A 17,696-nucleotide genomic window follows, 5' to 3' on the forward strand; every position below is an offset into this window, starting at 1 on the left:
AACTGTAATGCTGTTGTTCCTTTTAGTAGCTCACTCAGCTCAGTGTCAGAAGCTTGAGCTGCTTCTATACTGGAGAAGGTGATTGTGGTCGGCATCTTTATTTCGCACAGTCGCGACAGTGCGTCTGCAACTGCGTTTTGTTCGCCTTTCACGTGTACAATTGTGGTCGAAAATTGTGATATGAAATCTAGTTGCCTCAGCTGTCTATCGGATGCCTTCTCTGGTCGTTGGTTGAAAGCAAAGGTCAATGGTTTGTGATCCGTTTTAATGACAAAAACGCGTGCTTCGAGAAGATGTTTGAAGTGTTTGATTGCTTCATAAATGGCAAGCAACTCACGGTCGTAGGTGCTGTAGCCTTGTTCCGTTTTGGTTAGCTTCTTAGAAAAAAAACCCAGTGGCTGCCACATGTCGTCGACTTGTTGCTCGAGGGAAGCTCCAATGGCAACGTCAGAAGCGTCACAAACTAAAGCCCATATTGCCTTAGTCATTGGATACGCCAACCGCGTCGCATCCGCCACGCTGCACTTGCAGTCCTCAAAAACTTTTGTCAACTCAGGAGTCCATGTAATTTTGCGTTTGTCATTTTTTTTGATGTCTCTTGTGAGCTCAGAAAGAGGTGCCTGAATATGGGACGCATGAGGTAAGCAACGGCGGTAATAATTTATTATTCCAAGAAAGCGACCTAGCTCACAAATGGTATCCGGTCTGGCGTAGTTCAAAATTGCTTCTATGCGATCGTTGGGTGGCTTTATACCGTTTTCGTTAATAGTATAACTTAAAAAACGAACCTCGGATTTTGCGAACTGACATTTGCTGGCGTTGATACACAAGCCGTGTTTTCGCAAAATCTCCAAAACTGTGCTGAGGTGCTTTTCGTGTTCATCAGCTGTCGTAGAGGCTATGAGGATGTCATCTATGTAGCAGTATACGTAATCCAATCCACGAAATAGATTATCCATAAATCTTTGGAAGGTTTGGGTAGCGTTTTTTAATCCAAAAGGCATCCTTAGAAACTCAAAAAGGCCAAATGGTGTACAAACAGCAGTCTTTTTGATATCGTTTTCGGCCATTGGTACTTGATAATATGCACGCACCAAGTCGAGTGCCGTGAAGATCGTTTTTCCGTTTAGCTGTTCTGAAAAATCGTAAATGTGCGCGATCGGATAACGATCTGGAATTGTAGCAGCGTTTAATTTGCGGTAGTCCCCGCAGGCGCGCCAACTACCATCCTTTTGGCTACTAAGTGCAGAGGGCTGGACCAGCAACTCTTTGATGGTCGACAGATTCCCTGTTTGATGAGAAAATTGACTTCTGTTTTTGCAGCTAAAAGTTTTTCGCCGGCGAGGCGCCGAGGTCGATCAGCGACTGGGCTACCAGTTGTTTCGATGAAATGACGGACCTCAGAGTCAGTCTGTGTAGATAAGTTTGGCGGTCTTGTAACCTCCACGAATTCTTTGAGAAGATTTCGAAAGTCATCAGCGCTTTGTACTGTTGAGATTCGGATCTGTCATCCCTCTTATTTCTTCCTAAGGGGTGTCAAGTCCAGGAGACTTGAGTATTGATTCCACTTCTTCTGATAGACCCAAACCAATCTAACTAGATTGAAGTCGCTGGATGGGTAATCGCCCCGGAGTGGTCTCACAGACTCAAGGACTTGTATGGAGAAGTCCCTATTTGATGGGTCAATGTTATAGGTACCACTTATTGTGGGGTTCAAATACTTCAGCTTGTATCCCTTGTCCATTAGCGCCTTGTACCGGGAAGAGGCCTTCTCGATGTTGTCCGCATTTGTAGGTGGGATTACCTCAATGACTTGAGCTGGGCCCTGGCTCGGGTGGCGTGGTGACTTCGCCATCACCTGTTGTTGATTTGGAAGTCCTTGTTTGCATACCAATAAGTCCAGACCCATGGGCTCCCCTCTCAAGATTACTTGTTCATGAGTTAAAAGCTGATTTATCCTGGCTATGACATCCCGGATAATGAAGTCGACTTCCCTTATCGGGAGAACCCCTTCCGCAAGAGATGCGGATCCTTCGGCCTTTTCTGACAGTGTACGAATAGCCTCTGTTAGATCTGTGATTGATTTTGGGGAAGCGATTGCGCTAACGGAGTCTTCGGCGGCAGCCATAGAATATGTAGTATTTGTTCCGCCAGCTTCTAACATCTTGTCAGCAATCCTGGCAAGTTTGTCAAGATCGGTTTCTTCCCACACCGAGAGTATTGGTCGAATGGACACCGGCATCTCTGCAAGAAACAGTGTAAGGATTATATTTTCGTGCTTGGGATCTGGGGCCAGCCGACGCATGTGCGCCAAAATTCCGGACGGTTTCATGCCAGCCGTCTCTCCCCCTTGTAACAAACGACGCAACATAGATTCAGGCGTTTCGGCAAATTTTTCCAGGAGACGAGTTTTAAGAGCAGCGTATTTGTCGTTAGCCGGTGGGTTGGTTACTAAATCAGCCACGACCAGTGCGATGTCTTCCTCTAACTGTACTGTGACCAGGTCAAATTTATCTACATCAGCATGGACGTTGTTAAGGCGAAAAGCGCGTTCCACCTGTGCGAACCAAAGTTGTGGATTGCTGCGAGTGAATTTGGGTACCTGTATTTGCAAGCGTTGCGGTGGCGGTGCAAATTGATTTGCCCCATTGCTTGGTTGTTGAACAGCACGTAATGTGTCCATTTCGCTCTGAAGCAAACGTAGCTGATCCTTGATTGCCTGTTCCAACTCACTCATGTTGCTTGTAGAAGGTTCGTCTTGGAAAATTAGTTTTTTTCTTGTAAGGGAGCGTAGGTCGTATCTATGTTGTTTCATGCGCTACAATGTGAAACGTTTTAGTTTTACGTATGATTCAAAAATGTTGGGGTCACCACTATGGCGAATGCAAGAGCCATCTATTAGTATTATATACACTTTATTTAATACAATACTTTACAAGATAATGTTCAATATATTATATACGTGTTGTAGCGCGGGCAAGGCCGTAGCGTCGATAGATCACATCGAAAGTCTTGCCATCGGAGTTGCCATCGGTAGTGATACCAATAGTGGCGAATGAGGTTGCCACATATTTCTCTTATCTAGCGCCTTCTCTGTGAACTACTGGCTATTTAATACAGTTTCCCATCTTCACCGCTACGAGCACAGCACAATAATACATTGGTACCTTAGGCTCAGAAAGATCGCTAGATGGCGCCAATATTCCTTTTATCTTCTCTGCCTATTTTTCTGTGAACTACTAGTTTTTGTAGAGATCAGTCGAGCGAAAAGTCTACAAAATATTGTTTCGGTCTCCTTGCAAGACCGATGTAAGTTAATTTTTATTAAAAAACAAAAATGTTCAAAGTGTTCAATTAAAATAAATAGTTTTCGTCTTCGTTTGCTTTTAAAAGCATTTGTTTTTTATTGCGAAATCTGCAAATTCCATTGAGAATGAAAAACAAAACAACGTTTTTAATTGAACATAACAATTTAGTTTATTTTTAAGTGTTCCATTTTGTTGTATATATATATTTTTTTGTATCGTAAAATTATGCTCTTGCATTTAATTCATTTGTAAGTTTGCACATCGATGTGCATTATCGCAGCGCTAAGTACACAAAAACTACAAAACAAAACGATGTGTATTGTTTTTTCCCCCATTCAGTTGTAATTCATAGGAGTTGGTATCTTATATACATACATACATACATACATACATATACATAGCTAAGTATGCATGTATTGCAAAAGTTGAAAGACTTTTAACGTATTTATGTTTATGTGTGGGTTTATTAGGTTGTGTGTCTCAAAAGGCTTACTTTTTGCTGCAACAGGATGGGAAAGGACTTTGTCGCTGAAGTGCAATACATACATACACAAATACATGTGTGTACATACATACATATGAATGTATATGTATTTGGTTTTCATTCACAAAAATCTAACAATTTACACAGAACATTTTATTTGTTTGTTTGTTTGTTTATTATTACATATTTTTTAAAGTAATTTCGCTTCATTGCCATTTGCTAGTAGCTTTGTTAATTTGTTGCTTTTGTGTGTGTTCGTTTGTTTGTGTCTGTGTGTTTTAAATAATGCTATGCAGTTGCTGGCCTTTGTTTCGAAGAGAGTGCTAATTTATGGATAGTTGGTGCGATTCGGTGCATACTTTCAGGCGCCTGCAGATAAATTCAAACGTGGCTAGCAAAGTGTTCTTGTTTTTCTTCATTTGTTTTTAATTTAATTAGTTTAAGGTGAATGCAAATAGTTTCAAGTTCTCATTATTATGTGGGAAGCTTCAATCCTCTGAATACATTTGGCAATTGGCAAGAGCCAAGACTAGACAAGCTAATGAAATAGTCGCATCGCATTTGAGCAGATTTCGTGCAAAAATATTGTTTCATAGTTATCCTTATTTCATGTACTAGGCAGAGAATCTAAGTGTTGGTACTTAGTTAAGTGACGACGAGTGCATAATGACAAGAGCGATGTCCTTCCTAAAATCGATAGCTCGATAATTGTTTAGTGAGTTTCTCTATTGTATCTTGCGAAGCAGTTTCTGTAAATGGTAACTAACGCTTCGTATTGTCCGCAAACTTTCCTCCCGCTGCTGCTGCTGTGATGATGATTTATAAATATTTGCAAATCTTATTATGTTCTTCTGTATATATATATATAGATATATATATATATCTTGCGTTTGTATCTAAAGCATAAGCGTCTTTTAAAACGTCCAAGCCAGCTCACTCCTTACTTTATGCTGCAGCTTCAACAACTTGGAAAAAGCTAAGACTATTGTACTATATGCGTTAAATGTTTTCTTTTTGCACCAGACAATTATTGTTCCATGAAAGTTGTCTAATTTGGATACAGACAAATCGGTATATACACAAACACTAAAAGATAATCTAGTCAACTAAAGAACTATTTCAAAAACAACCGGCTTGTTTAGGCCGCTAGTAAGTTGACAACAACTTCAATTATTTCTAAAAACATATATGCAAAAAGACTTGAAACTAATCTGAAATGTACACTGGGCTACAAAATTAGACGGACCAAAAATTTATTGTCTAATCGTCTTCAAGAGAACTTGCACGGTACAGAGTTGCAGTTGAGCTGTGGTCAGACAGGCAAATAGTTTGCGTACCAATTTATAATGTTAAAAGATTTTCTTTCAGAGTTAGTTCAGTTTCGAATTGGACGAGTTTGTGTGCAAATTATTTGACGGTGTGACCTGCTCTTTCCTTCTATATCCTGTCAATCAAATTAGACATCTTTCAGTTTTTATCGCTCGCACACACACACACACACACACACACACACACACACACACACACATACACACTCTTATATGCGATTTGGATAGGTGATTGTTGTTGTTGTTGTTGCTGCTGCATTTACATAAAATTGCATTTGTTGTTGTTATTTTTACAGTTTGTATTTTCAACTTTAGGATCATAGAAGTAATAACATTAAATAACATCTTTGCGTAACTCTAGTAATTCTAATGTTTTTTATTTCTTGTTGTTTCTGTTGTTGTTGTTGTTTTTGCCGCTCTAGCTCTAGCTCTATCCCTTACGCTAACCTTTGTGTGGGCGCGCACTATGCCGTTGTTGTTGTTGATGTTGTTGTCGACGACGTATTGTTGGAGGCTGCCAAAGCGCCCGCCGCTGCGGCCGCCGCGGCCGCCACCCCATGATGGTGATGGTGGTGTCCATGATGGCCATGGTGGTGGTGATGGGGATGGTGGTGATGATTCAAATGGTTTAGATGATTCAAATTATGATTATTGTTATTATTGTTGCTATAGTTTAAATTTAATGCGCCCGCGCCATTGTTAAGCGTCGTCGTAGTCGCTGCTGCTGCTGCTGCTGCCGCAGCTGCTATCGCCTGCGCCGCGCTGTCCGCATGCGCCGCTTGAGGAACCGCCGAAGTACAATATCGCGTAGTATCACCAAATTCGCCGCTTGTCAAATCCCCCAAAATGCCGCCCATCAGTCCCGCCTCTGGCTGTGTGCAGATGGGCGGCGCCACGGCATCGCCATCGATCAGCGATGCTGTGTGGCTGTTGTTGCTTTGTGAATTGACATGCTCGAGGGTGGTGGACGCCGAGGAGGTGTTGCTGCTACTGTTGTTATGCTGCTCTCCGCCCGGCGCTAAGGACTCTTGTGTCGACATTGCCACATTGGTTGAGGACGCATGGTCTCCGGAACCACCACCACCACCACCACTACCACCACCGCCGCCGCCGCCGCCCCCGCCACTGCCGCTGCTCCCGTTGGTGCTGTCATCGGTGAGGCGCAGCGCCACCTCCAGATCGCGCAGCACGTCCGTCTCCTTCTCGTCGATCAGATTAAAGCGCCGATGCAGCGCCGTCAGATGCGCAAACGTCAGATTTAAATGGGTGTGCAAACCGAGCAGCGCGATTTCTCTGAAATGCGCCGCATAGAGATGCGCTATCACATGAAATTGCAAGCGTAAAATCTTTCGGGCAATCGACTCGAACGAGCCGGGAAACTCGTTCGCGTATTTGGTTGGGAATATCGACTCGTCGCTGACCGTCTTTTGTGTGAACGTCATCACATAGTCGATGTATTGTGGTGCCGCGACGCGCGTCTTCTTGCCCTTCTCGTCGAACCATAAGTACGTTCTGCACAAAGGAATAAAATAATCAGAGATCATCAGCAAATGCATATATTTTCGATCATCTCAGATCATCCCAACACACTTACCTGTTGCCTGGTCCAGTCATATCTGCGCAACCGGATTGTGTACAAAATTCACTAATAGTTCCATAAACCAAATTTACGTGCTCGAAGAGAGCGAGAGCTGTAAATAGATAACAAGTTGCACTTACTATTTCGTTTACAAGTTATCACCAAGTTGTACTAATTGCAAATCATATTAAAAACTCTCTTACACAATTCATTTATTATTTTACACCTCATGAATGGCTGTTTAATTAATTGCTTAGCTGCTTAAATATTTAAATACAGACAACAAAAAAAGAGTTGCTAAATGCTTAATTAGCCAAACAAACTTGAAATATACTTGTATTCTGAATATCTCTTTAAATTTGAGGAAATTAAAATATTTGCAGGAACAACTGTTTTACTTTAAGGAATACTTTCCAAAACACTTATTAAACTTTGTATAAGTTTTTTTTGGCGTTTTTACTCCGCTTCCCTTTAACTCAATTTTATTATGTATTGAATGATATTTGACACAAACAGGTATTGGCTTTTGAAAAAAAAAAAACAAGTAATAATTTGTTTTGAAGAAACAAACATTTGTAGGAATGCCTTCATTTATTTATACTATATAGCGGATGTATCAAAGCCAGCTGAAACAATGAGCTTTTCTTTTGATGCAATGGCCTCGACCCATGGCGAACCGTGAAAGAGGCAGAACCTACAATTTGCTGAAATATTGCCAATTACGGGCGCAGCATTTGCATACAAGCTGTGAGTTAATTGTTACTATAAAACACATTCTCGTGCATATTGACGCCAAAGTCAATAACGATGATGTAATTCCTTTAAAAATAATTGGGGTTAGAGAAGCCGAACACGAATATCGAGATGATGTAATTGAACTCCTGAGGGTAACATTAATTCATCAAGAGTTAATTAAGTTCACTAAATTGGCTGCAGATGAGCAGCATAAGAACTAAAAAAAAAAAACTTGGCTACCTAAAGAGATAGAAGAGGCTCAAAAAATATATAAACAGCAGATTAGAGATGACGTCACAAGCTGTAGAATGCTGAAACAACGTTTTTATGAGCGAGCTTTCGCTTTTTGTAGAAAATATAGACATGACTTTTCAGTCAACTGTCTTTTTGTGCAACCACGATAAGAGTCTGAGGTTCGTGCAGATTTACGCACTCATTCATGGTTTTGCTAATCATGGTTCCAACGATCACGTCACATGGCCCATTCGAGAGCTCATATGCGTTTAGATGATATCGGAACTGCCCGTGTGCCATATGCATCGCAAATGCAAATTTCCAGCTGTGGAATCGCTCTGTCAATAGTCAGCGGCTGTTTAATGACACGTGCTCGGTATAACTCTAGCCTCCAGTGGCCCCTAAAAGCTCCCACAGTCGCCATAACTGTCGACATGGCCCCATGAGCAATTGGTCTAACAGCAAACAACTGCTACCGTCAGTTCGTCTATCGAGAATTGCCAGCGGCACTTGGCACTTGCTGTATATATATATTTATATATGTGCATATAAATCACACGATAACAAACCTACAAAATATGTGGGCTATACAAACCAAACACAAATGATTGCGATACGACCATACATACTTGTATAGTATACTATATATGTGTAGTGTGAGAACACATTTTGTGGGGAGTTTAGCTTGGTCCCTTTTATTTATTGCATATCAGACTGTTTAGTTACGTTATGGTTTCTATATTCTAACGAAATAATTATTGATCTATCTTTCTGACAAACGCAAACTAATTACAACCTCAATAATGACGCTCTTTTTCCTCCTCTTCCTCGCATAGTGTCTATATTGGTTCTATTGATTAGTCCTTTGTTTCACCCACTTCTAATATCTTATCACATCTTTCATAGCGGGTGGGGCACAGCTAGGAGTAACGGATAGGAGATTCAAAGGCCTAGTATATATGTATTTTGCTATGATATAGGATTTAAACTAGGAAACTACGTCTACTGGACACTCGTTAAGTATTTAAATATCAAACAAGAGAGTTTTCAATTTCGAAACTACATTATATTATGAACCGACTAAACCAAAAGAATTTGGAGCCGATTTTAATAAGGAATTACCCTAAATCGAGTTCAAATTATATTTGTTGCTCTCTATAAAAATGCTTTAAGCTAAAGACCAGAAGTTGCTGAAACACGACCTTTAACGATTAAAAAATTCTTTAGTTATTCTGAGAACCTTAAATCATGATAGCGCTACAATTTCTGGCTCACTAATAAAGGCGAAAGCTTTAAAGTTGTTCAAACTAAATCCTCTTTTCGCCACCCAACGCTGCTTTTTATAGGTTTATGGTAATTTAAGGGTACACATATATGTAGTACTTCCTAGGCCTTATGTGCATTTAAATTTTATACTCTGTTAGCGTACAGTAGGGTATAATAATAATAATAATAATTTGCGAATCACGTGTGTCGAAACAGAAAACACGCAAACGCCTTAAACAAGCCACTCAACAGAATTGCGTTATATATTAGGTATATACTATATAACAGTTATATACACAGAAGTGTATGTACTTTATGCATGCGATATAGGCTTGAGTTGAATTTGGGAAACTTGGAATTGAACTTACTGTGTGACGCCAGCCATTCATTGTAATCCAAACCAGCTGGAAGGTCCACTAGGGCTTTGAGATCAGCTTCAGGTAATTTACGTTCTAGGACGCTCTCCTCCAAATATAATTTGGTATCTGTTGAATTTTGATCTCCATCGCGTTCCTTGCGGCGCGCCTTACTGCAAAGATACGGAGAGAAGGCAATACGATTAGATATAAATATTTTAGATATATATTTCTTTTATAATAAACTGCTTGTTACTGCTTCTTAACTTCTTCGCACAAAATAGTTGTGGTTGGGGGACTCTATAATGGAACTCACCCAGCTACGCAGAGAAAACTATCAACAGAATCCTGAGCATAACGGTATAGTGTACCTATAGTTTCACCGATTTTCGCGGGTATTGTCGTCACTTGCCACATAAAACGTGCTGTTTTTAAAAGGCATTTAATCACATATGATGTCGGTGCAGACGAGGACGCGGCAATATTCGGAGGGGGAAAGACAGAGGTTGTTTCCGATGACGATAACGATAGCGAAAGCGATGACGCCGATGATGCGCTCAGCTGTTTAGATTTTCTTTTACTTTTAGTTTCAGACTCAATTATTGTTGGCGTTGTTGTTTTCGTTATTCTTGGCACTTTGGAGTTTAGCGTTTCGTTCATTTTTTGGTATTATTTACAAATGATGGTTATTCATTTTGCCTGCACTATGAGAACTGTGCAAAACAAAAGAAATTAGCTCAAACCGTAGCTGAAATGCTCCAAAAGTTCTTTGTTCGCCGACCTCGAAGTTATGGACTATTGTAACTCAGCGCCTTCGAGTCGCACAAGTGCCCGCCTTGGCTGGTATTCTGATAATGGGTAGCTCTCTCGATCACCAGTAAAAACAAAAGCGACCACCATAACAAAGCTTGGCAATAAAATTCAAATGTCGCCCATCCAACCGCCTCAAGATAAGGCGCAATCGTGTTCCGCAAAAGCGCAAATGGAATTTTGGCGTCATATTTCTAAAAATTGTACGATTTTTGGTTCACACCTCCGTAAGCGGCTTATCAGAGCCCTACGTCGAAGCTGAAATGGGGGTCTAAAAAGTTCCATACCATTCAACAAAACTTTGATATCTATATTCTCAGAAAGGGCAAACGGGTTTAGCAATAATTTCGTTTGAAGAACAAAATTATTGATTTGGATTTTATAGAATTTTTCAATTGCTTCTTTTATACTTTTCTTTTTTTTTCTGAATAAAGATTTAAAATATGCAATGAGCCACCATTGCGTATAAGCGATATTTTTATTGACAAACTTAGATTCTTTCACTTTTACAGAAAAAAATGTTTAATTACTATTTCATTCTGTCGATTATTTTTTTAAAGCAAAAATAAGTTCTATATCTATTCCAACTTCTGAGCAACAACTTGATTGAGTAAGTTTTAAAATAATTTATTTATTGATTTTTTTAGCTGTGAAGCGGTTTTTAGAATAATGTTAAGATCTCAAAGATGATGAAATCCAATAAATCCATATAGCCAACCCCAAAAATGTAGCGCATTGTGTAGAACAACAATTGTCTTATTAAAGCAAAATATCAGCACAAAAACATACAAGTTTTAAAGTTTAGTTTTGATTTTATATTTTACACTGCACGGCCTTTAATTGTTTCGAATATTCAGGGGCACATCGAGTCTGTGGGCTTTTAAAAAGCGAGCCATGGATGGTTTGTGTTTAGGTAACGAGGCGTGCTGACCTAAACTCCATGATAAAAGCCGCATTTAGCTCTATATACATACATATCTCTAGTATGTATGTAGTACACATGATTGTGTTGTTTTCAAATGACGCACATTTTCCATTATTTACGGGCTGACGCGGGCCTCGATTTTTTCGCGCTTCGCAGGCAAACACAATCAACTTCTCACAGTTCACTCGCCCCCCATTGTACTATATAGTACTGCAGCAGGTGATAATGAAAATTTGCCCACACCACACACACGGGTAGCCCCATTGTCAAATACAAGTAGTGGCAGCAGTTTACGACAACAACGGCAACAATAACAAATCAAATAAATTTAAGCATTCACTGCCGGGTACCCTCTGATATGGGAACCTCTTCGACGAACAACTCTCCCTCTGTACATCAAGAGCGGGAGGGTGGCAAGCCATCCACCCTGAGCTGAGGGTAGACATTGAACAGAAAATAATGCCAAGGATCGAGCTATTTCGTGGGTGAGTGAATTCAATTTCATGTCGATGCATTTAATTTGCGTGTCAGCGGCATTAAACTTAAAAGGTTTTTGCAAATCGCAAAATGCTCCAATTTGATTTCGTAATGCACGACATTTAAGGGTGAGTGCTATAGTTAAACAAATCGAGGGCACTCGTATTTCAAGATTGACGCCATCGCCAAGGTCAACTTAAAGTTCCTCAATTTGTAGTTGTAGGTCGAACAAATGAGCTCAGAGGGCTTCTTGCTGTAGGAATGTGATTCGAAGAAATTAAAGGAATTGTATTTCAGCATTTCTACAGTTTTTAAATCAGTGCAAAATCGAAGAAATTAACCAAGCTTTAATGTCCAATATCTTCCAACGTAAAGCTTCTAGTCGAATAATATATTTCACCGTTGATGATCATCCTTGGATGACTGAGAAATTATTTATTGACTTGGAAACCAAACAGCTGCGTATTTGTGATATTGCTTTCGATAATCGCCACTCTGATAATCACCGCATCTTTCCGCTAACTACCATTATCTATAGGGGATGAAGATACCGTAACAGACGAAATTTATATGCGTGTTAGAAAAGGCTATAAATAACAACTATTGGCGACAACATTCTGAACATTCCAAAACAAGAAAGAGGGTATATCTTTGGTGGCCAATATTGTACCACGGGGAGTTATTTATGCTTTTCTGTATCAGCTGATTCTTATAAGTGGATTCTCCTTTTTCCATACTTTATTAATTACTTAAATCTCTGGGTATAAAGAAACATGTACCAGATGATTCAACCCCATCTCGATTGTTTTATTATTTGCATAATTAAAAATCTTTTTTTTAGCAAAGCTGATAAGTAGTTTGTCACGCGAATTTCTTTTAAATTTCTGCAAAAATACGCATTCTGGATTAAATTAGTTTGAACGAGAATTGGGCCTAAGTGTTGATTGAGCATTCAATTATGTTAGGAAATAAAATATAACTTTAAAATTGAAATGCCTAATGGATCTCCAAATACAAATTGAAGACTTTTAGTATCACATCGGAATATCAGGTTAGTGTAAAGATAGTTAGTTGCATAATTGTTTATTGTTCTGCACATTTGATTGCTGTCAGGTTTTTGGCAATTGCTTCAAATAAGAAAACAAAATCACGTGCAACCACAATCTTTTGGGCCATGCAGATGATATACAATATGCGTCTTGTTTCCCAATCGAAATGACACGTTGCCATAGATAAGACACTTCGCATACAACCATGCATACACACAGAATATATAAATACTATATATGTACACGTATATTTGTGTTTGTATATGTTTCCTAAGAATTGCTATGGAACGCAATAATATAGCGCTCCCCATACACACGCACTCATACACATATATAGTACGATAATAAAAACCTCGAATCGATGGCGCAGAGTAGTCCGCAAATATATTGGCACGTTAAAGTTTTATGTCGCATTTGGATGTCGTGCCAGCGGCCAACGAAACAGACTAAAACTAAAAACTAAAAGACTAAGCCAAAAACGAAACGAGCCCCATAAGGTGCATAAAAATGACGATAAATAAAATGGGGAGCACATCATTTCCGGCCTGGCCCAAGTAAACAAATTTGAGTATAACGAAACGTTCTCCAGAGCCCTGACCCTGTGCGTTAACCGATAGCCGGCCATACTTCAATTGTATAATCAATTAAAAGGTGACAGTTGGCCTATTCCGCTGTGGTATAAAACAAATATCGGGAGGGAACCACAAGAGCCTCCCTCAATAACTAGCCCTGCTGGGCAGGTCAAAATTTAGACAGAACAAATAAAATAAGCTTGTGGTCTTCATTTGGGAGCAACAATTGAAAGAGGCCCTATAACTCCAATAATGCGTGACCGTGATACGCCAATGCTCTCGAGTTCCACTTAGGGCCGCAATAGATAAGTGCGCTACTATCTAGATGCGATACACATTTCATATGCCGGGTGTTCATATAATTGAGCCATCAATTAAAAAAGCTTTTACTATTATCACATCGAGAGATAACCAATGGAAGGCTGCGTGCTATTCAAGTACTCCATGCCGTGCTCTATGATTGGGTTAGCTCTTCCAATTACAAAGTTCTATATTGATTCGTTTCTCTTTGGCGCTTGCATTCGAAATGATGAAATGCCATGGAAATATATCAATCCTGAGAGTGACTCAATGAAGAAGGGCAAAGATTTTAGGAATAGCCTGCAATGCAGCGATCAGTTAAGGATCCATAAGGACACCTATTGAATGCCAACATATAGGGAAATTGGCCATGTCTGACTGTTTATCCGACCAAGTGTTCGACTGTATGAGCGTTAATAATATTTGAACTCTGACCCCTAGTAATACCAAACTTGGCTTGTCATCTTGCCTTATATATGCATAAGTTTGTGACAAATCATAGCCACTCTTATTATAAAGGGTACACAACAATGAGTTTAATGTGTGTGGTACCAAGTTTCAATGGGGTCCACTCTTTCAGGTATTTGCATTTTTGCTCACCAAGTGGTCAACATATGGCGATATTCTCAAATGATAAACGAATATTTACACACGTTTGTCTATACATATGTACATATGTACTCGTATGTATATATGAATGAACATATATATGTACATATGTATAGTTTGTTGGTTGATTGGACTGTTTTTATGCGCCACGATTGTGGCACTGGGCGAACACAGATGGGGTAGTGCTGTTCTGGCTTGATGATGAAATTAAATAAATGGCTAGATAGGCTGACGAGCCGATTAGAAAGGGGCATAGGCACGAGCAGAGCACAACATGGAAATGGAAATGAAAATGGAACTATGTAAAAAATATTGCTAAATATCAGACAATGACTAGAGACAATAACGGAACGACAATAGACAAAGGCAATTGTTGTTGTTGTTGTTTTTCATAACTGCTATCAACTCGAACGTGTCTGTATGGGTTCGTGTTGTTGATGTTTATTAAAGCGAACAGTAACTGTGATGTAGGCGTGCATGGTCGCGTAGGCGTAGGTACTTAGTACATAAGTGCCTAGAGGTGTTGAAACGCCAGTGACAATAACAACATTAACTACAATAGCAACAAAAACAGCAACAGGAATAGAAACATCGTACGATAAGTTAATGACCATAAACACTAACAGCCACATAGAAAATAAAGTAAATGTAAAAACAACAACAGCAACATTATGACGCTGGCGGTTAAAAACAATAACCACAATCATATGTTTACAGTTTGGTTGCCAACAACAACCACAACAATTCAAACTAAGATAAGATATAGCAAGGAAACAAACCATTGCCGTTGAAACGTTCCTCACCTCCCTCTATCGCTCTCTCTCTCTGTCGCAGTCTGACGCCGCCTCTCTTCATCGGTCGAGATTCTCAGACTCAGAAGACAAAGCGTGAGCTTTCATTAGCTAGAAAAGAAAAACCTACTTAAAGAATTGGCCGAAATTCGCTGTTTTATGCTCGAAATACGACCTACAAAGAACAAACTGACACCACACCACACAACAAAGCCTTCTACTTTAATCATGCTGCTGATGATGGTAATAATGATGATGTTGATGACGATGATGTAATGGACTCGGAGCTATAAATATGGGCTGGCTGGCTGGTGGCTTGCTAGCTCGCTTGCCGGGTCGGGCCGGGCAGGGCCGGGCGAGGTTTTTGGTGTTTCACACTCAAGGAAAAAGGGCCAAGAAACAACAACAATGGCAACAATTGAGTCATCATTGCCAACGAATTTGCTGCGCAACAGCCATACGAGCATAAAAACGTGACAGAATAATGACATAATATAACAGTTTCATTGAATAATATACATACGAGTATATTATGTGCAACTCTTATAAGATTGCAAACATTTATAACAAATACAAGTATGTGTATGTTTTGGAAGAACAAATACGTATACATAGCTCGGTTATAAACAGAGTTTTCTCATTCCCAGAACGATCTCACTATTAAGGCTATAAGTGTGATTTCTAATTTAGGTCAAGAAAACAAAGTCTAAAGCATAACTATCTATCGTGACTTTGAACAATTGAGTGATGCAAAAGGTGCACATATGGGTAAGTGGTTGGGCAAAAAAATAAAATAAACTCGTGTAACCTAGGGACTAGGACCTACATACCAAATTTGGTTAATGTGCGATTAGCCGATTCCGAAATCCAGGCGTTCATACAGACGGACATATCTAGCTTGATACGTCTCGCCATGCTGATTAAGAATATATGTACTTTATGGGGTCCTTTGAGCCCCATAGGTACAGGGCATAAAAATGGAAGGATACGTGGCACAGTATTTTCATATACTTGTATTATCGATCAGCATGGCAAGACAAATCGATTTAGCCCAGTCTGTCTGTCCGTATGAACACCTATGTCTCACAAACTATAAGACAGCAAATATTGCACACAGCTGTCTTATATTTGTACTCTACGTGTATGTATAACTACCCAGATCTCAAAGAAATCAGTAATAAATTTCACGCAGAGGTGTGGATTTTGTTGTTGAAATTCAAAAAAATACTGCTTCTTCTACAGCGGCCTCTGCTCGCGAATATGTAATGCGGATTGTATAGTATTACCTCCGTTTATACATACTTGTACAAATATAACATAAATTTAAAGGCCAGAAAGCGAAATGAAATTAAAGTAATATTCCATCACATTTGAATAACTCAGTACAACATGTTTCAATGGAATTTTTCGCTGTTGATTCCCAATTTAATTATTTTCCCTTTGATTTCCATCTAACAAAACATAAAATAAAACCAGCGCGATATACATACGTACATACTATATAAGACCATGGGACTCATTGTTCATGCTTTCTCACTATAGACACACATCAGTCAAATAAATAAACAACTCAGTCGAGATGAAATTTATTTAACGTTTACTACACAAAAATGACGTCAGACAACGCGTCGATCAGCGAATTGACAAACGAATAATTTCATAAAACAAATTAATATTTGCATAAAACAAGACAGCAATCTAAAGTGCAGGCAAGAGGGAAAGAAAAAGTGAAAGAAATACATTTGCCGACATCCATAATGAATCGTCAGTTAAGCAGCGGCGTTAAATGTGTTTCACTGTACTTATTGTGTTTATTGTTGTTATAAGACGGCTGACTTTCGCACTGTTGAATATAATTATCATGGCAAATCGAACGATTGAAAATTTAATTAATGACTATTACAGTGCGCAAAAAGGCAGAGAAAGCAACAACAACAACAACAACAGCAACACAAATATCGCACGACAATATCCAGAATAAATCATACATATTGTAGCAATAAACACAAAATGGCCATATCAAGTACGAAGATCGTACAAATTGGACGAAGCTATGGTCTCAATAATAAATGTCAATGAGTCAGTCAACTGAAAAAGAAGAGTGGTACTAAAAAGAAAAGAAAAAGTCGAAGTGAAGTGAACTTTTTGTTTAAACTATAGTTACTCTATGAGTGATAATATATTGTTAACTTCTTTTATTAGATGACTATTGTTTATAAAGCTTTTGGAGTTAGAGTTTGGAGTTGTTAGAACGATGGAAAATTACTGAAGCTTTATTTTTATAATCTGTACTCTTTTCAGTATAATCTGAGAAATCTTTTGGCCATTAGGGTCTTTTTGAATTCCGCAAGCTATATTTATTTATTAGGGACTATTTGAGTTCCTTTGCTTAAAAGATTGTGAAATTCCTCTTACTACGATCGCAGCACTAAATGAAACCTGAATCTTGATCGCCTAAATGTCTATCCATTTTCTCAAATTGGCGCGAAATTTTTGCTAACTGCCTATCCTAACTGAATAGTTTCATGTTATCGAATAATATTGATCAGCAGAAGTCTGGTCAGCATTACAGTTTTGAGCAAAGTTATTGACTAACAAGCACCCTGTACTTGCAAGTATATAACGATGTCTACTGGCCATGACAGCGATTAAATGATATATGCACATATTTGTCGATGTAGGTATAGTTGTAGGATCAAGGAAGGTCCCACGTAACATACTTGTATATATGCCCATATTTTTATTTCAAACTAGATGCACTAAGTACATATATTGATGGAGACTTCCACGTGCATTCATTACAAGTCGGTGAAGTTGATTGTTATGAACATTTACTAAATGGCGAGAGAGTTAAACTCTCGATAATTGCTGCG

General features: G+C 39.1%; 1 protein-coding gene across 5 annotated transcripts in view; it reads right to left on the reverse strand.

Moving 5' to 3' along the window:
- Nucleotides 1-5,394: 5,394 nt before the first annotated feature.
- Nucleotides 5,395-17,696, reverse strand: part of LOC115622370 (MOB kinase activator-like 2) — a 39,994-nt gene continuing 27,692 nt past the window's right edge. For 3 of the 5 annotated variants that reach the window (XM_030516292.1, XM_030516288.1, XM_030516287.1), the window contains exons 2-4: nucleotides 9,303-9,463; nucleotides 6,715-6,811; nucleotides 5,395-6,632 (exon numbers count right to left, since the gene is read on the reverse strand). In XM_030516292.1, coding sequence (XP_030372152.1) covers nucleotides 5,585-6,632; nucleotides 6,715-6,811; nucleotides 9,303-9,463 — 1,306 coding nt within the window. In that variant the 3' untranslated portion in view covers nucleotides 5,395-5,584. Of the gene's footprint in view, nucleotides 6,633-6,714; nucleotides 6,812-9,302; nucleotides 9,464-9,606; nucleotides 10,004-17,696 lie in introns of all 5 variants that reach the window. The other 2 variants (XM_030516289.1, XM_030516291.1) reach the window with 1 other exon arrangement.

This window comes from Scaptodrosophila lebanonensis, unplaced genomic scaffold (assembly GCF_003285725.1).
Source record: "Scaptodrosophila lebanonensis strain 11010-0011.00,11010-0021.00 unplaced genomic scaffold, SlebRS2 tig00000043-arrow-pilon, whole genome shotgun sequence".
Lineage (NCBI taxonomy): Eukaryota > Metazoa > Arthropoda > Insecta > Diptera > Drosophilidae > Scaptodrosophila > Scaptodrosophila lebanonensis.